The 18806-nt window shown below is 40.6% G+C and overlaps 2 protein-coding genes across 6 annotated transcripts; one reads left to right on the top strand and one right to left on the bottom strand.

The window, feature by feature from the left end:
• Nucleotides 1–1981: 1981 nt before the first annotated feature.
• slc25a44a (solute carrier family 25 member 44a) lies at nt 1982–8960 on the top strand. 3 transcript variants are annotated; one of them, XM_040133575.1, is made up of 4 exons: nt 1982–2311; nt 4729–5436; nt 5705–5832; nt 6960–8960. In XM_040133575.1, the coding sequence occupies exons 2-4, from the start codon at nt 4803–4805 to the stop codon at nt 7149–7151; spliced, it is 954 nt and encodes a 317-aa protein (XP_039989509.1). In that variant the 5' UTR covers nt 1982–2311; nt 4729–4802; the 3' UTR covers nt 7152–8960. The 3 variants fall into 3 exon arrangements, with proteins under 3 accessions (XP_039989509.1, XP_039989511.1, XP_039989510.1); XM_040133577.1 differs by lacking the exon at nt 1982–2311 and adding an exon at nt 2589–2704; XM_040133576.1 differs by lacking the exon at nt 1982–2311 and adding an exon at nt 3223–3604.
• Nucleotides 8961–9732: 772 nt separating this feature from the next.
• Nucleotides 9733–16952, bottom strand: wdr61 (WD repeat domain 61). Of its 3 annotated transcripts, none has more exons than XM_040132105.1 (11): nt 16810–16936; nt 16374–16422; nt 16237–16264; nt 15448–15553; nt 14178–14350; nt 12482–12630; nt 12110–12203; nt 11753–11846; nt 11354–11446; nt 10793–10871; nt 9733–9986 (listed from the first exon to the last, which is right to left on the bottom strand). In XM_040132105.1, the coding sequence occupies exons 2-11, from the start codon at nt 16383–16385 to the stop codon at nt 9897–9899; spliced, it is 918 nt and encodes a 305-aa protein (XP_039988039.1). In that variant the 5' UTR covers nt 16386–16422; nt 16810–16936; the 3' UTR covers nt 9733–9896. The 3 variants fall into 3 exon arrangements, with proteins under 3 accessions (XP_039988039.1, XP_039988038.1, XP_039988037.1); XM_040132104.1 differs by lacking the exon at nt 9733–9986 and adding an exon at nt 10220–10604 and having other exon boundaries at nt 10739–10871; nt 16861–16952; XM_040132103.1 differs by lacking the exon at nt 9733–9986 and adding an exon at nt 10221–10604 and having other exon boundaries at nt 10739–10871.
• Between the last annotated feature and the right edge of the window lie 1854 nt (nt 16953–18806).

The raw sequence follows: 18806 nt of genomic DNA, 5'->3' as shown, positions 1-18806 counted from the left end.
TGAGTTCAACAAAAAGTCCTCCTCCATAGCCTCCCCGAACTCCTCCTACACCCGGGTCTTTGCATCTGCAACCACGGCAGCCACCATCGATCATCAGTCTTAGGCCTTGGTTCTTCTGGTACCAAGTACACTTATGAAACACACTATGCTCGAACTGGGCGTTATGGCCAATCCATGACGAGCACATACGTCCAATAACAAAGCACCATTCGGGTTCAGATCAGGCAGGCTGTTCCTCCCCTCCCAGGTCTGGCTCCAGAAAGACCGCCCGGTTTCCCCTGGTCCAGGTGAGGTGACACGTCTCCACCAAAAAAAAACTTCCATCAGGTTTGCATGGATCGCTCTTAGGCTGTTGCCCCCGACAGCACAGCTCCCAGGATCGCCAGGAAACACAAACCCCTCCAACACATTAAGGTGCCGATTCATGGTGGAGTGCTTCAAGTGCAAATTCAAAAATGTACTTAAGTAAAAGAACAAAAGTATTAGCATCGAAATATTTGGTGACAAATAGTAGTTTAGGTTGGGAACCACTGGACAAAACTAAGTAACTATAATTAAAATAACTCCACCTCAAGCAGCTTGAACAGTTAAATAATGTTTACACGTTTTTGCATCATTATTAACAATCTAATAAAGTCAGATATAATATAATAATAAATCACAGGAGTCATTTGATTGCATAATGAGCACTTTTACTTTGACACTTAATTAAAGGATCTGAGTACTTCCTCCAACACTGACCTGATGGAAAATTAAACAGTGTAAAGTTGAATTTGGTGCATGTATCTGTACCTATTAGATTGGAAGCAGCCTTCATGTTAGTCTTGCCTATAAGAACATTTTTGCCAAGTCACCGTTCAAAACGTCTGCCATAGTTTGTAATCACATATAGCAAATGATAAACAGCTAATTAGTAAACATGACAATATGTTTCTGTTATTGAATCTGACTGCGACTTTAAACGTGCTGTAGAGGTCCCATGTGACAGTACAGATGTGACTCCATTGCATATACTGGCGCTGCCTTCAGGGAGCCTCTGACAATGTCTGTGCAGCATTCAAGTGACCTTGGTCAGAGAAAGAAAAGGTAATGTGATTTATAAAAATTTTAGTTAATGGAACAATCTGCCATCTAATGTACGTATACGAAATATCCATTACATTATTATTTGGTGTTCAGATGTTTGTGCTGGCTTTTGAAGCTGCTGCTTTTGCATTCACTTCTAGACATTATACAATACAATAACCTTTTCACTTTACTTCTGATTTAAAAGTTTCTGTACTGTCCAGATATCAGATACTGATATAAGGACATTTATAAAGACATTTTAGGTGTTATCAATGTACAGAATTTGTTCAATATTGTCCATCTACGCTCATACGTTTATACACCAGCCTCCATTTGTGGGTGCACAACTACTTTAAAATGTGTTTTAATTCATGTGTTTTTCAACAACTATAACTCCCCCTCTGGCCACCCATAAGTGGAGACCGGTGTATACACTGATAATAAAATAACACACAGTTATAGTAATATAAAATATGTTTTCATAGGTGATGCCATAATTGTTGACAAATTTTGCACATGGATAACACTTAAAATGTCTGCTTATAACTACATTACAGTGTGTCATAAACCATTTAGCAAGTTTTTATATACTGCAAATGAATGCTAAAGTAAAGTGTCATCAACAAAATAGTATTAATAACAATATAATATAACACATTCATGTAAAGTAATATAATAATATGACACTGACAGGGAGCATTTTGCTGCATAATTAGAACTTTAAAGAAGATTTTGCTGATAGTACTTCACCCTACTACTAAAGTAAGATTTTGGATATAGGACTATTACTTGTAATCGAGAATTATTATACTGTGGTGTTGCTACATTTACTTTCTCAGCACTTCTTCCACCACTGCTCCAGGTACCTTACAACAGCCGTTTGGCGGAATTCCTACCTTTGCGTCGGCACGTGAATGCACCGTCGTCGTAAAATTACACAAACAGCTCGTAAACATAACCGTTAAAGGCGTCGACTTGGGAGGAAAAGGCCATTTTCACATCGCATTTATTTATTATTATTATTACTTTAGCCGAGAAACGTTGTGTAACGACAGCAACACTACGCTGCACTCAAACGCAACCTATGACCTTTAACCCTTGACAATGTTTGTTCCTAGCAGTAATGGACGGAAGACACGACCCACCTCGTAGCAGAGCAGGCCGTATGAAGTGCAACGAAGCAGCCCAGGTTCGCGACGGTTTCTGCGGAAGGTGAACCCGAGCTACACGGCCCCCCTGACAGGTAGGTTTAACCGGCGTGTTTACGTGAAATCCTCCGGTTTGTATCTCACACGGCGAGGTAGCCCGTCGTTGTTAGCTAACCCAACACGGCAGCGTGAGTACGCGCTGTGACATTGCACGTGTGCCCCCCCCCTTTCTGCTTCACCGACCGCTGTAACAATAAAAGTGTCGGGTGGACTGATCAGACTTTCCCGTGACAACGCTACGGAACTGCGCTTGACTTTTAACGTGTGCTTATAGCAAGAACAAATCAGTTTTTTTGTTTTGATTTTTGATTTTTTTATTTTGTGTTGCTGTCTGTCCTCTACCGCTGTGGATACTGGCTGCACAGGAATGCCCCCCTGCATGTCGCTTGCGAGCCGTTCAGACCTCTCCCCAGTCGCCGTATCTCTACGTACGGGGCCTGAGCACAACGTTCGGTAGAGAGTGTGTCTGTTACACCGGAGCATGGCGGTTCCGCGTCAAAGCTGCCCGCGGCGCAATCCTCCGCGTTCTTCTTCTTCTTCTTCTTCTTTGTGGGCTCCCGATCTGTTTCGCCGATAGCACGAGGAGTCACCCCTCCCACGGCCGTGACAGGTCTTTCGGGTCCGTCAAGCTGTGACTTGTACCTCGAGCCCCGCAGGACACACAAGTACCGCGCAAGAGTGATAGTGGCACGTGGAAAAGTTTGGGCGCCTGACACAAAGCCGGTCCTTAGTGACCCCAGCTTCCAAACGCTTTCTATAGCCAGAGTAGAGACCTTCTATTCTTGATTTTTTTTTTTTTTTTTTAGGAATTTTCAGATCAATTCAAGTCCTGAGATATTTTTTAGTTAGTCTCTCTCACTCACACACACACACACACACACACACACACACACACACACACACACTCTCTCTCAGCACGTTTAACAATCTGCCCACAGATTTTCAGTGATGTTCGAGACCGTGAGGGCTGTTTCACGAGGCCTCAGCTTTTCCGCTTCTTGAGGTCGCTCGTGGGTCGTCGTCCTGTTGCGGAAGCCAACCTCTCTTCAGTTGAACCGTCTCGACTCGCCGCAGGACATTTGCATCCAGAATTTTATGATAGCTAGTGAAATACGCTCTTCCCTCTACCCGTGCAGTGTTTCCTGTGCCACTGGCTGCCACACAACGTCAAAGAGTAATATTTCCAGCGCCAGGCGGGGGTAACTGGGCGAACTAAACACACCAGCAAATTCCCCAATTCCAATGCAGCCTTGGGTCACCGACTGAACTCTATTGACTGCTTTTATGAACTGAGAATTCAGACATTGACACGTTTTTGATGCGCTCAGGTACTCGATGAGTGTCCTGGTTTTAAATATCCTCTTTTATGTATTTGCATAGTGCACAATATATGCACAAACTTTACACACAAAGGACGCACTGTCCTGGCTGCAGAAATGCTGCACGGTACAGGAGGTGATAGAAAAGACCCTGGTTATTGTAACGGCTCACAAAATTTAAGGTTCCTTGTGTTAGAGTGTTGTTTATATAGCACATTTATCCAAAGCCGGGCAAGGTGCTGACCTGACCATCAGCAGCAATTCAGAGTTCGCGGTGATAAATACGAGATCATTGCCAGGCCAGTTGTTTGATGTATCACAAAGCTAAAAGATTCATTTCTTTATCGATTTAGAGGACTGACAGGACATTAATTGTCAACAATTTTGGAAAAAGTACCAATAACTCACTTGTTCCAGCTTCTTAAATGTGGGAATTTGCTGCTTTTCTGTGTTTTCTATCATTGTCAATTGAATATCTTTGGGTTTTGGACTGGTGGTCGGATAAAATAAGGCAGTTTGAAGATGTCAACTCGAGCTCTAGAAAATAGTGATCTGCATTTTTCACTATTTCCTGGTGATTTATAGACCAATTTGATTATTTGAGAAAATAATTGGCAGATTAATGGATATTGGAAATAATTGTTAGTTGCATCCCTAATTCTTCATTTGCATTGAGTGAAGGCCTTTTGTACTGATACATTACGATGCAGCTCTGATAATCAAGGTATAGTTTCCTATCTTGTATAGGGCTGCAATTAGTCATTGACTTCATTACTGATTAATCTGCAAAAAATCTTTTCCTGATGAATCATTTTTTCCCTGTAAAATCTCACTATAAAGGTGCGAAAAATTGCCATTATAATCTCCTAGAGCCCAAGGTGTTGATGTAACATCCAAAATCCAAAGATGTTCAGTTGACAATCATAAGACGAAGAAAGGCAGCAAGTCCTCACACTTACTTATTTGACTAAATATTTCAGCTCTGATCTCTTACTATAATGTCGACTGACAGTCATCTAAGGTCCAAATTCTGAATGAAGGAATGAATAAATAAATGAAAATGTGGGCGCAGCCAGCGGCTTCTTTGCATGTGGTCGCAGGGCTTGAATAAGCTGCGTGTTCTTGGTTTACAGGTATGATGGCAGTTGGAGGGTTGATGACTGTAGACACCTGGCTCTAGGGGCACAGCGCTGCCCTGCCCGGCACCATGCAGCAGAAAGGCGCAATCCAAATTATCGAATGGGAGGACCTTGACAAGAGGAAGTTTTACTCCCTGGGTGTGTTCATGACCTTGACCACCCGGGCCACGGTCTACCCGGCCAGCCTCATCCGAACCCGCCTCCAGGTGCAGAAGGGAAAGGCCCTCTACTCCGGCACCTTTGATGCTTTCTGCAAGATCCTGCGAGCAGAGGGAGTGCGCGGCCTGTACCGTGGATTCATGGTCAACACGTTCACCCTAGTCTCAGGACAGGCTTATATCACCACCTATGAGCTGGTGCGCAAGTACGTGTCCCAGTACTCGCCCAGTAACACGGTGAAGTCCGTGGTGGCGGGAGGGGCAGCGTCCCTGGTGGCCCAGACCATCACTGTGCCCATAGATGTGGTGTCGCAGCACCTGATGATGCAAGGACAGGGGGAACACCTCACTCGCTTCAAGGCCAAGCCCAAAATGATGCTCGCATCAACCAAGCGCCGACTGACTTTCGGGCAAACGCGGGAAATTATGGTGCAGATATTTGCAGCTGATGGATTCAGGGGATTTTACAGGGGCTATGTGGCGTCGCTACTCACATACATCCCAAACAGTGCACTGTGGTGGCCTTTTTATCATTTTTATGCAGGTAAATCAACACCTTGCTAGCTGTGGTTTCTGTTAATGGCTTCCCTTAGCTGCTACATGCATATGATGAGAGTGTGGACTGAAATCCAGCTCACCAGTTTATTTGGCCTAATGTAATCAAGACAAAATATATAAAAATTACACAAGATAAAAAGTTAGTGTTTGGGGGGAAATGCAGCTTCAGCAAAAATCTACGAGAAGAGAAAAATACCGTTGTTAAAGTTACATATTTTGGCCTCACTCTGTGTTCAAATCTTTTGTGTTCCCAGAGCAGCTGTCCCTGTTGGCACCTAGCGAGTGCCCCCACCTGATTCTGCAGGCTTTGGCAGGACCAATGGCAGCAGCGACAGCCTCCACCATCACCAACCCCATGGATGTTGTCCGAGCGAGAGTACAGGTAAACACCTTTTTCCGTTCCGTTAGGCAGGTTTTTCTGAGATGGCTGCCATTCAATGACGAATGAACTTACCAAAATTTAAATCTTGGAAAAGTGGAATGAACAAGGTGCGCAGGTGTTGTTAGGTCACAGTTGTCAGGGGAGAGTGTAGCTTCTGTATGCCCTTAAAATGACATGACTTGAAATAAGCCAGCGTTTAACAAAAAAGGCTCATACTGAAACTGGACTTAGTGAGGAGTACGGTGCCTGAGCTGGTAGACGTTTAATGTCTTGTTCATGGAAGGCTTGCCTGGCAAACCTACTTTTGTCCTTTTAGCTTGCAGGTTGGAGATGGAAACAGATGTAGAAATTTCCTAGGACAAGGTCCACTCACTGGAAAAAAATGTTTCCAAGCTTCAGGCCCTATCTCTTATCTCTTACCTACATCAGCAGGTGGAGTTTGCTCGGTTGTTATGGTGATGATTGAGTTGTTATCACGTGACCCACATACAGCGTCCTAGTCGTGTGATAACGGGTGATTTTTATATTGGGGCCAGATTGTAACCTGTCTTTATTTAACGACGGTCTTTGGGGGAGGATGTGAATGTCCTCCTTGATCTTTCTCCAACTGTCCACTGACTCCTGGTTCGTTGACTCATTGAACATTGGGACTTTGCAATGGTTTTCCAAAAAAATCAGAACCTCCTTGCACTGATCTCTCAACACCAAATGCAGCTGACATTAGCTCTTTTTCTCTATAGCTGCGCTTACACAATATTGCTCAATAATTTCGAAACCTGCTCTTGATTGCAGTGCAGCATTTATTAGTTTCACTTTCTTGACAGCTGTAAACACTAGTAACCTCGTTTTAGTTAAGTGCTTACACATTCAGAACAAAGACCACAGAGAACCACCATGCAGAACCTTTCCTGACTTATATTAGATGTTGCCTCTAGTCCTTGGAGACAAACTATACACCAGAAAATTCGATGACGAAACAATTTCACCACAAGATCCATTAAGTAGTTGTTTTGGAGCTTTCGAAAATAAAATGTACCTTCTGGTGAGATTTTGTTTCCAAGGTCAAGAATGAACTCACTTTTTTGGCAAATAACGGTGATGATTTAACACCTCCCTGTCTGTTGAAGGTGGAGGGACGATCATCTGTTACCGAGACATTCAAGCAGCTGCTGGTAGAGGAGGGCGTCTGGGGCATGACCAAGGGGCTGTCAGCCCGCATCATTTCCTCCACGCCCACGTCGGTGCTCATCGTGGTGGGATACGAGACTCTGAAGAGACTGAGCCTGCGAACTGAGCTGATAGAGTCCAGACACTGGTGAGAGGCCACATGGAGTCAGAAGAGCCTCGTACCAGGCTTCAACTCAGGAGATAATGACCCGGATCTGTCTCCAGTCTTACTGTGCAGCTGCTGCTACGAGCCTGTCAGACTGTGTTGGTTTAATACATGTATGATTAGTGCAGGTGGTGATGTTTGTCTTTAGGTACACTTGAGAGTCACAGGTGTCATTTACCTTGTCGTTTTCCATCTCTCAAACCAGCTCCTTCTGGCCTTTTTGTTTCTTTTTGCTAAACTATTACTGTGGAAACAATGTGTCGCATTTTGCCAAAACTAAATGCACCGCTGTTTAAAAAAAAAACAGAAAAAAAAAAAAACATGTATTCTTAAAATTAGATCCAATGAAAAATGACAGGCTGCTTGTTAAAAAACAGTAGATAACTACAGTCATTGCTCCTATACTGTATATTTTAACAACACAGAGCGGCTCTCAATGTTTTTTTATAAATGGATAAGGAAAGGAACTCCTTATACACAGCAACTCTGTTTTTATTTTCACTGTGCGCCCAGGCAGCCTAAGCTCATAATACATGATGCATGTTTTGACAGTACTTTCCAGCCGGGTCAATTTTTTTTTTTTAAATAGAGCTACAGGTACACGGCAGTAAAGGGTTTTCAAAGTGCCAAAGTACAGAGACACAAATGGCTTGCTTCTGCCCTAATGGGCACAGGAAAGAGCAGAAGAGAGCTTGATTTCAAAGTGCATTCCAGCCAAAGAAAATAATGTGCAGAGGTTTGAAACATCTGCCAAGAATCTCACCTTTGTTTAGGCCTAAATGAAGAAACATTGAGATTTGTTTTGTATTTAATTACAGCAATCCTGTTTAAATTATAACATATGATAAAATATGCTGTTCGGTTTATTTACAGAACAACAGATATTGACTTTATCTATAGAGGCCTTTGTGAAACCGGACCCAAGTTTGTTTAGTTTGACATAAAGTCTCTCTTTATCGAGCTTTGGCAATTTGTGAAGTCAGTAGTGCAGGTATAATGATGAATTCTACATGCAGATAACTTGAAAGACCTAATTGGGCAGGTGTTTCTGCTTTATTTTGTTCATATCTGTGTAAAGTGACAAAGTGGAGCTTGACGACAGAAGAAAAAAGATGAGAAGAGATGTGACGCAGCAGAAGAGGTGTAAATAGGCTTAACGCTGCAGGCTCTAGACTACATGAGAGAATTGGGAATGTATTTTCCTCATTTGACTTCTAACGTTGATCATTCTGGGTATTATTATTTGTGCTATTCAGATCACTGGGGGTCAGGTATGCTACTATTTAGTGACAGGGCAGAAAGTTTAACCTCCGGGCCATTTTGCTTTTTGGTTGATTCACCACAAAAACGGAGAAAGGATTAAAGGCAGCAGCACCACACCAGCAGACAAAACTAAACTCCCAAAGCTGCCTTCAGATTTCACTAGTCACTTAATGTGTGTGAGGTATGTCAAAGCTAATGTCATGTTAGAAGACAGGTCAGAGAAGCATGTGAATGTAGCCCTTTACTGTTGAAGCCAGAAAAAACATCGCGGCGGGGTGCGACACTCTGTGCCCTCTCTTTTATAAACTTAAATGTTTTAGTGTGTGCAAGCATCAATTTTCAGTTTGTACAACAGTGTTCAAGCGAATAAGCATGATGAACTGAACTTTTCCTCCACAATCTCTGAAAGGCAAATGAAACGGACCCTTGCCTGTATGGAGGAAGTGCTACGCCTGTATTTAACAACTGCCAAGAATCATGTAAAGAGCGTGGACATTTGATGAACTGTAATAAAGAATTCTGAATCACTGTAGTAGTTGGTAACTAGTATCATGATCTGTACATTATAAAGATTATTAAAAAAAAAAAAAAAAAAAAAAAACCTTCTGCTACAGCGACATCAGTATATTGTGAGGCTGCAGTACCCCTCCTGGGCCACTGGATGGAGCACTAGATCATACTTCATCTCCTGCTCACTGCTGCTGAAACTTTCCTCTTAACTTACATTTCTGCATTGCTTTTGCCAGATGAAGAAGCAGAATAAATCTCTTAGTTTTCACCGGTCTGCCATGATGTTCCGCCTACAGACACTATACATAGCACTAGAGTTAAAACTAATTTCTTATCAACACTCAGCTTAGTCTACAAAAACTCATGGTTGCAGTTTACCCAAATCCAAATTATGGATCTGCAAAACAGTGACAGGTTATCAGATATAACTAAATAGATAACAGATCAATTATTAAATGTGAACTAAGATAAATAGGAAGAGTTTAAACAGAAAAGGAGGGAATGGATGATATTTTTTTAACCAACTTATTGGAGGTTAAAGGAGACATATAAAGCTTTTTACACTACAATCTAGTGAATTAACTATCATCTACATTTATGGATTATTTGATATTATTTTACTGCCCTTTGTCAGTTTCAGGGCTTTATACCAAATCACTTATTTTATCGGAAACCTAAAAATATTCAATTTACAATCAATGCTTTGCAAAGTTCTGTTACCAAACTGGATCAGTGAAATGAAACTGCTTTTCAAGGACTCAAACCATAAACTCAAAAAAAAAAGAAAACAGAAGTACAAAAACAACCCTTTTATTTGACCGTACTTGGCCAGTGCAAAATAATCCATGACATTTACAGTTTGCCCCCCCCCCCCAATTACCAACTTCAACTCCATGAGTTGAGCAAACAACAGCTCAGAAGATCCTGATGTCCTGCCGCCTGTACTGGACGTCTGTTATCACATGGGACAGTCGTAGATGTGGATGGTGCGGTCGTCTCCAGCTGAGATGATCTTGGAGCCGGTGCTGTTGTACTTTACACTCCACACCTGAGGACGACAGGAACAGAAAAGATAGGATTTTCAATAATCCTTTGCACTGGCATAGATTACAAACAGGTATCGACACTTTTGAACAATGATATCTTTACTCAAAACATGTGGCTTGACTCAGAGGACTAGGGCAGTGTGACACCCTGCCAGGTTTTCTATCATGTATTATTCTTGAATAACAATAATAATAATAATAATGATAATTTTGATTTCAAGCACCTTTCACATAACCCAGGGACACTTTAGAGGACATTAATAAAGCCTTAACTTTAGATTAACATAACAATGTTCCATAGAGCAATTGCCAAAGCTGTGGAACATTATAGTAAATACTGCATTTTTAAAAGGATGTCCTTGCATAATGCAACAGAACCAAGCAGACAAAGGCTGAAAAAAATGTTCCAAATACAAGAGCAAAGCAAAGCTAGAACAGTTAATTGGCTGCAAACTTTCCCAGTAGATTTTCTGTTTTTGCAGTCACACAATGATGAGACACAAAAACAACATGGCAGACTAAGCCATCTCTGATCTCTTCTCGGAGGAGATGTGCCATTTCAATCAGAGGTTTTGTTGCAGAACAGATCCAACTCCCCGCAGGCGTCTGCTACCAGAGATCTAATGACAACTGGGATTATTAGTTTGCCCGAGCTGAAACGTCAGAGAAGGATTATGTGAAGGGCCAGTCCGTGACACTGGCCATATTGATTTCCCCCAACACTTCAGCGCCTACAGCAGATGGATTTTCTCACTTTGAATTTGATTGTAACACACTCAGTGAAGAGAAGCAGGGTCGTCTTTGTCACCTGATCTTGATGGTCGAAGAAAGTGTTGATACATGCTCTGGAGCTGGCGTCCCAAACCTTCACGCTCTTGTCAGATGAGCTGAAGGTAGCAGAGGCAGAAAGAGAAGTTCATCTTAGAATCAAACTTTGTGTTGTCTGGCTGATCTGCTCGGTTTATCCTGGCACTTTGGACTGGAAAGAGCCGACCTTGGTCTGAAAAAACAGCTTCAGCTGACAGCGGTTTCGCATAATGGGATTGGAAGCATGGGAAAGTAGACAGAGGAAAACCCTTCTGCTAACTCACTAATGCACACTTACAAACAAGGGAGGATTAACTACTACTGGCCATTATGTTCTATTATACGTACAGTACAATGCCATAGTAAGTAATACCTATGGATTCGTCAACCTTTATCTTGTCTGTCAGTAATTTCTTCAGTTTTGCAAAATTAATTGTAGTGTTGCAGAAATGCAGCTGAATTTCTTTGTATGTATGGAGCATGAAACTTTACATATACCTCTGCTTTTCAGCTACCTCAAGCTGTCTTTTCAGACAGTATGAGGCCAAAAATGTTGGTTTACCTCGAGACAAAGTGCGTGTCATCTGGGGAGAATGCGACATTAAGAACCCAGGACCCATGTCCACTCAGTGTACCGGCCAGGTTGGCATGTTGCCTGCAGAACAATATCAGCCAATTTGTTAGAGCAAACAAAATGTTTCTTTATTTTCCTTTCATACTGTATATTTCTATGTTTGTAATTTGTATAATTTGTAACATACTAACCCTGATGCACCTTCTCTTTCCCTTGTTCTGTGTCTACCTATCTTTTTTCAGTTTTAATTTCATTTGATTACGTATAATGAACATCTTTGGTATAAAAAAAAAAAATTTTTCAGGATGAATAAATATAAATATCTTATCTTATCTAAAGAACAAAAACTGATGTCAGAAGTAAAAACGAGCTGCCAACTGAACTCACACATCATATATCTTAATGTAGCCGTCGTCTGAGGCTGTGACGAGGAGCTGGGAGTCAGGGGAGAAGGTGAGGGATCTGATGGGCATGGCGTGACCTGGGAGAGAGAGGAGAAAGAATGACTCCTTTAGGTTCTTCAGAATCTTCCCATGTGTCTCATCTCTGCCTCTCTGCTGTTTTTAAAGACGTAACGTGGCTGTTTGGCTGCGCAACAACCCTCACACTTGAAGCTCTTTTTCACCCATTTCTCACTATTTTCTGACATTTAATAGACGGAATGCTTTATCCATTATTCAAAAAACAAAAAAAGTCAACAGAATAATCACTACCTAAATAATAAAAATTAACAGGTGAATCTACCTTCCAGTGTGTGGAGTAGCTTTCCAGTGGCGATGTCAAAGATGTTGATGATTCCATCGATAGCTCCGCTGGCCAGATACTTTCCGTCAGGGCTCTGAGGTGAAAATCAGAATTACAAAACTGTACTCAGTAATTTCATAGTTAATTTCCAAATGCGGAGACATGAGAGAAGAAAAAAACAACCCTTGGACCCGCAGAGGAAAGGTTAAGAGTTAAAACACATGGAAACCTTGGTGCAAATGACGAGAAACACAAATCAAAATGAGCTATTGTGAAGCCAAGGCAGTGAAGTCTCATCTGAGCGAATCCTTAGACTCTGAGCTTAAGAAGCCACCACCCACCCGAGCTAAACCACAATTTATGGTTCCTTACGTAAGCTATACTCAGGATGAATTTCCCTCGGGTGTCCAGAGAATATTCCTTCTTGCCACTTTCCACACCAAAGATGTTGACCTTGCCAAGATGACTTCCTGTGGCGATGTATTTAGAGTCTGGGGAGAAGGCAACTGTCCATGCATCAACTAAACAGGGGAGCAAAAAGACAAAGGGAGGATTAAACTCAAACTGATTCTTTTCCAGGAATTATTTTATTAAAGCTGTGTTTCACCCTGTTGTAGTTTCTTACTACAAACCTGTGCCTTGGGGTTATTAACAGCATATTGTCTTGTCTCTCTGTCGGTGAACAAGACGCAAAACCTACTTTCTGCTCTGTGGACTATTAGTTAGGCTAATTATTATAATGTAAATCCACAAAAAGAAAAAAAATATTTTATGGTAACAGATCTCACATCTGAAGAATCCAAACATACCAAAGTACAGTATGTTCAAATAGAGGGGGAAAAAAAAAGGTCTGTAACCCACCGACCCAGACCAACTAGTGAGTGAACTGGACTATCACTAATGGAAGGTGACATGGCATTTAGATTAAGTACAGCTCGGGTCAAGATACACGACGACACAGACGTCTCTGGGTGTGGGGTTCTTGAAAGGTGAAAGTAAAAAAATAAAACCTGCTTGCTGAGCTACACATCAGACCGGACGAGCTGTCATCCCCTGCAGGTTTGTTTTAACACCCAAACTTGGTGAAAATTTCTTTTGTCGTGACCTAATTCCAGTGGCAAGTGATAGACAGTTAAAAAAAAAAAAAAAGTGAGACCATATTAAATTTTTATAGGAAGTATTAGTTTAGGAGCCAAGTTATTCGAAATGAGTTAAGCCTACAGGCACCAGGAATTATCTATAAAAGGGAATTCTCCAAGGCTGTAAGAAAAATAGTTACTGGAAAGTCTCATGAATTTGAAAAGATATCCGTAACAACAAAATCTAGCCAAGAGTGTACAATGGGACTGCAACAAATGATTATTTATGTAATCGATTATGATGACAATTCTCTATCAAAAGATTGGTTTCCATTACAAATCAGAAACTACTGAAAAATGTCTGTCACAATTTCCTAAAGTCCAAGGGGACGTCATCAAATGTTTTGTTTTGTCCAAAACCTAAAGATAATCAGTTTACTATCACAAAAGACAAAGAACAGCAGTAGATTCTCACAGCTGAGAAAATGAATTATCAAATGTTTTGGCATTTTAACTTAAAACTGACATGAGTTATTTTTATAATTGATTAATCAAACAAAATAGCTGCTGATTCTTTTTCTGTCGACCAACTAATCGATTAATAGTCTAATCTTTTCAACTCAAGACTTACAGTATCTCACACTAAAAAAATACATGCTGACTACAAGTGGGACTATTACAGTTATCAGTTGGATAAATCAATAGTTCATTTGATAAATTACAAAGTAGTTAAGGGTAAAAGGCAAAACCACAAGTAACATGCATTTCAAGGAACCAAAGGACCAAAACTATTTTAATCAATATCTTAATTAAGACTCATCATAGAGAAAATATTATATTCGTGTGATGTTTGCTCTCTCAGGTCAGCATCAGTCAGATATAGAGCTGAGGGAAGCATGATGTCTCTACTCACCAAGCTATCCTATCACCCAATACTAATTAATCAATAGAAAAAAACATGACGATGATCGTCCCAGGCCCAGTCTTACCTGGTCCGGCGTCCATAGACTTGATCTGTTTTCCAGACTCCAGGTCCCAGAGACGGATGTGGGCGTCAAGGGAGCTGGAGGCAGCGATGGCTCCGTTGTGACTGATGTCCACCGACACCACACCCAGCTGGTGTCCCTCCAGAGTCCACTGCAGCTCCAGCTTCTCGTCTGACCTGCATCAACAGTGCGGCACACACATTATTCAGTCATTCAGTCATGTCTAATTTATATCTGCAGCAAATTTAACAAAGATTTCTGAGAAGCCGGGGTCTGTTTCTCCAAGTCTGCAACAAGCAGGCTGCGGTACGCGGCATGAGATAATGTCCTCTGGTTTTTATTTTGACACATTTCACTGATCAAAACAAACACCATACTTGTGAAGAGCCAAGCAGGACTCACTTATTTTGTTTTCAATTTGTGAGCAACTACCATTTGTGTAAGCAGTGCCGGCAAAGACCTTTTGTGAAATGTGCTCACAAGTCAAACAAAAGCCAAGAGAAAAAACATATGGTGGCAGAGTATTATTACTTAATTTAAAATAATAATTTTGTTAAAGATCCTCTTAAAATCAGCTGATAAAAGTCCCGTCACTGTATTTAGGGCTTAAAACCTGCCAATTAATCATCTATGCCATATTAACATAAAAGTGCAGCCACTGCTGGGGAGGATCCAAATGGAGGAAGGCAGTGAAGTGTGCTGTTGCAGTCTGCAGCAGGGGTCACAATCAATACCGTCTGTTGTGAAAACTCAGAGGCGGCATATTTGTCAACAGTTCAACAAAGACAGAAACAGTCGTGTTCCAGGGTTTTCTGATGTGGAATGAACACAGTCAAGACACTGACAAATGAAGAGATCTGAAGTCAGACAGTAAAAACTGTGGTGATGCTTTGTGAGCTAAATGTAAATCCTGTACATGTACAGGATTGTGATTAATGATAGTGTTATGTCTTTACTGATATAGCCTTTAAAAAAACAAAACAAAAAAAACAAATTCTATTTTTGCCTGTTTTTTGGATCTTATCGGTTTCACTGTTTTTGTTTTGCCGTTCTTGTTATTTATGAAAATCTTGATGTGGAGATATTTTAAAAAGAAAATAACAAATTAAGCAAATAATTAATTAAATCCATTATTACAAAAGAGGAAAAAAGACAAATACAACATGACGAAAGAAAAGAATCAAAGAATATCAACTATGTAAGAGGCTTTTAACACATTATTTTTAGTGATTGTCTTGAGGAGCAGTGTAAAAAAAAAGAACAAAAAATTCACCATTTCCAGACTTTCACCATATCATCTAGCGAGCCAGTGACGATGGTTTCTGACCCGTCCGCCTCACTTTTACCCCACGCTGCCGTCCAGATGGCATCTTCATGTGCTGAGAGGAAACGAACGCAGGTTAAAACTCATGTCAATAGTGGGAGTATAATTTATATTTCGCTTGTCCTAACACTGAAACTAAGGGGGTGATGGGAAAAGTATTTAAAGGAAGAGTCTGGCATTATTCTATTTTTTTTGTAAACAAATCCCAGGAAAACACCAAAACCAAGACTTTATTAGTCCGACCCTCCATACTTTCTGACTTCCATACCCTGTCTGTGGTTCTCAGCTCCAAAGCCAATGTTTCTACTTGTTTCTAAATCTTTGAAAATGGGTCATAAATATATAGTTTCCCCTAAGTTATTAGTCAGCGTTATTTAAAAAGGAGTAAATTGTGCAATAGTGCATTAATACACATTTGGTGCTCTAGTGAGTAATTACTGCAGCAGTACCGTGTATGCGGGTTGGACTCAAAATAAGGGGTTTTCAGGGATTTGTTGAAAATAAGAAAATTAAAGCCACACAAGCCATACACTTCATCCTTATCATTATTTGGTGGCTTACTTTACTTTAATTTACTCTTTAATTAATCAAACACGGGTTAAATTAAAGGAAAACCCAGTGGTAGCAGCTCTGAATAACTAGACCTTCTGGGGAAAAATCTGTGGTATCTCTATCAAGTCAGAAAATTAGCACACTTATACAGTGAAATCGTTTTTTCCCCCCCGTAATGTAACTCACCATGCTCTTGCTTGAAAAGGATGCTATACTGAAACCAAAGCACAAGTTGACAGTTAACCTTTGAAAGCAGTCACTTAGGAAACAAAACGAAGGCGTGCTGGATAGAAAACATAAGTCTATGTGAGTTCGTTGCTTACTTGAGTGCTCATTGTTTTGGTCCAGGAGAGACAGTTAATTTAGTTCAACCTATAAAACAACATGAATATTAAGTGTCGTTAGATGGAGGTAATGTACAGGCAGAACAATGACTAGTGTTTATTTTTAAATGGTCACAATTAGCCAGGCGGTCAGAACAACAACACACCTTTAAACTGAACGCATGCTACTGAGGCTTGGAAAGCGGACAATGACTCGGTAAATTTAACCGCAAATTTAACTTGGCACCAAACCGTTGAGGAAAAAGTGCTGCAACACCGGGGCTAACGGCAGCTAGCACAGACTAGCAGCGCTGCAACTGATTCACAACAAAGCGAAGTTTTCCGTTTTAACATCGGATTCTAACTTCCGTAGAACAGCCGAGCTGCGTTGGTGTTACCAAGCCAGGCTACCGTGATATAACGCGCTCTTACGTACCTTCAAATCTCCTGATATGTTTTGTCAAATTTCTGGAGCTCGGTGACTTACACGAGAAACGCCATGACAACACCCAACGTAACTTCCGGTCTCCGTCTTCTTCGTTTGTTTCAAAGCGGTTGGCGAATACCTTATGAGGCGCACTACCGGAACCAGCTGAATGTGGCGGTAAAGCATAATAACAACCGCAATAATCACAATAACAAAAAAACAACAACAATAATATCTGTTATTACTATCATTATTGTTGTTATTACTGTTATTCTTATTATTGTAGTTGTTGTTGTGGTGGTGTTGTTATTATAAACACTTGTACAATGATTACTTATATAGACACTTGAATTCATAAATAGGTTATAAATTATTCAGGTGAATATATAAAATAAGTCATTAGCTGGGCGTGAGGAAGAACAAAACTTGATGACAGGGAAACATCCACTCAGAAATTATAGACAATAAAAACAAAAATGAAGCAAAAATAAAGCAAAAATAAAACAAGCATTCACAAAGAGAATGGAATAACACAAAGGTAATTTAATCCACTAGTAACTTCAGTAAGTTATTCACTGATCACAATAACACAGTAAGAAAACTGCCTTACTGAGTCAATTACAATTCCCCAGTTGTTTTAGACACAGTTTCACTGATATCCCAGTTACATTTAATTCACTTACAGCTTGTGTGTAAAGAAGAGATTTTAGAAAGACTGATTCGGGGAGTGGCTCATCTAAGGTGCCTAAAACTCCAAAATGTGATAAATATTTGACTCTATAGAAGCTCCCTGTCTGTGTTGACTACAATAATAATGGCTTAAAGTAAAACCTGAATAGGGCACAGAGGAAGGCAAACGTGAGTCTGAGGAGTGAGCACAAAAATACCCTAATATTTTTGACAGTTGCTGCAGCAGCAGTCTGAACTCCACACACACTCAAAAATGGCTGTTAAGATAAAGTTTCAAGAGAATTATTCAAAGTAGAGGTAAGAAAATACAGCTGGTGTGTTTTAAATAACTCCTGAAGCGAAGCTGCAAAGGGCATTTGTGTCATAGAGAAAGGACATCATGAATCTCCTGACAGCTCAGGACCTGAGTGAGGAAGATGAGAGACGACCTATTTAAAACAGTGTGTGTGTCTGTGTGTGTGTGTGTGTGTGTGTGTGTGTGTGTGTGTCTGTGTGTGTGTGATAGAAAGAGAGAGCTTAACTTTTTTAAAGGCCCCCGAATGATTGGGATATTAGCCACATTTATCCTGCAGCAGATATATTTTGTGCTGATTTACAATCCCTTTGAATACGTTCATTTCTGTTCCAAAAGCTCAGAACCTCACCCAGACATTTAGTCTTGTCAGGATGTAAACGTCTTTAACATAGCAGTAAAACCATCCTCCATTAAACCCCATAAAAATAAAATGTACCGTATTTAGGGCTGGCAGATCTTTGACACAGAGGGACCCAGCCCTTCTTTTCAACAGTCAGTGAAATCCAAGTATACACATTTAGTAAACTTAAAGTATTTTTTGTTTGATAAAAATATTTATTGTTGAACAAATTAAAAGTCATTACAGTCTGATACACACGTAAATCTGTCACGTACTATCAGGAAGACTCTCATGTTTATGAAAATGTTGGATCATAGGAGCCCAAGTGGAATAAGACTTGAGGGCAGAGTCTCTTAATGAGGTGACTTTCTGCTGAATAAAGTTCCTCTTCTTGCCAACAATGAAGCAAAATGCTATAATATAATTTTTTTTTCCGTTTCTGAGCAATATTTAAACGATTGATACACAATTGAAACCTCACTAAAACACGCTACAATGCCGCTGTAAACAGTTTTAAGGACATTTTAAGTGTTTATTAGCGTCACTGTTAACATTTTTCCATTGAAGCAGCCGATGTAGCCGCTGTACAAACAGATCCTGACTGGGCAGGCTGGTTTTTAAGTAGCTGCAGGAACTTCCATAAATAGTTTTTAAAAAATCCTCAAACGCTTCAGGGTTATT

Source organism: Xiphias gladius, chromosome 8 (assembly GCF_016859285.1).
Source record: "Xiphias gladius isolate SHS-SW01 ecotype Sanya breed wild chromosome 8, ASM1685928v1, whole genome shotgun sequence".
NCBI lineage: Eukaryota > Metazoa > Chordata > Actinopteri > Istiophoriformes > Xiphiidae > Xiphias > Xiphias gladius.
The sequence above is the reverse complement of the archived record's forward strand: the minus strand, read 5'-3'. Positions and strand labels throughout refer to the sequence as shown.

Bases quoted from the DNA above. Each gene is read 5' to 3' on its own strand.
- slc25a44a (XM_040133575.1), top strand. From the start codon at position 4,803: ATGCAGCAGAAAGGCGCAATCCAAATTATCGAATGGGAGGACCTTGAC. The intron at 5,437-5,704 runs GTAAATCAACAC...TTGTGTTCCCAG, and splicing joins TTTTTATCATTTTTATGCAG to AGCAGCTGTCCCTGTTGGCA. The intron at 5,833-6,959 runs GTAAACACCTTT...TGTCTGTTGAAG, and splicing joins TTGTCCGAGCGAGAGTACAG to GTGGAGGGACGATCATCTGT.
- wdr61 (XM_040132104.1), bottom strand. The intron at 12,204-12,481 runs GTAAGGAACCAT...TTTTCACCTCAG, and splicing joins TCATCCTGAGTATAGCTTAC to AGCCCTGACGGAAAGTATCT. The intron at 11,447-11,752 runs GTGAGTTCAGTT...ATTGTTCTGCAG, and splicing joins TACATTAAGATATATGATGT to GCAACATGCCAACCTGGCCG.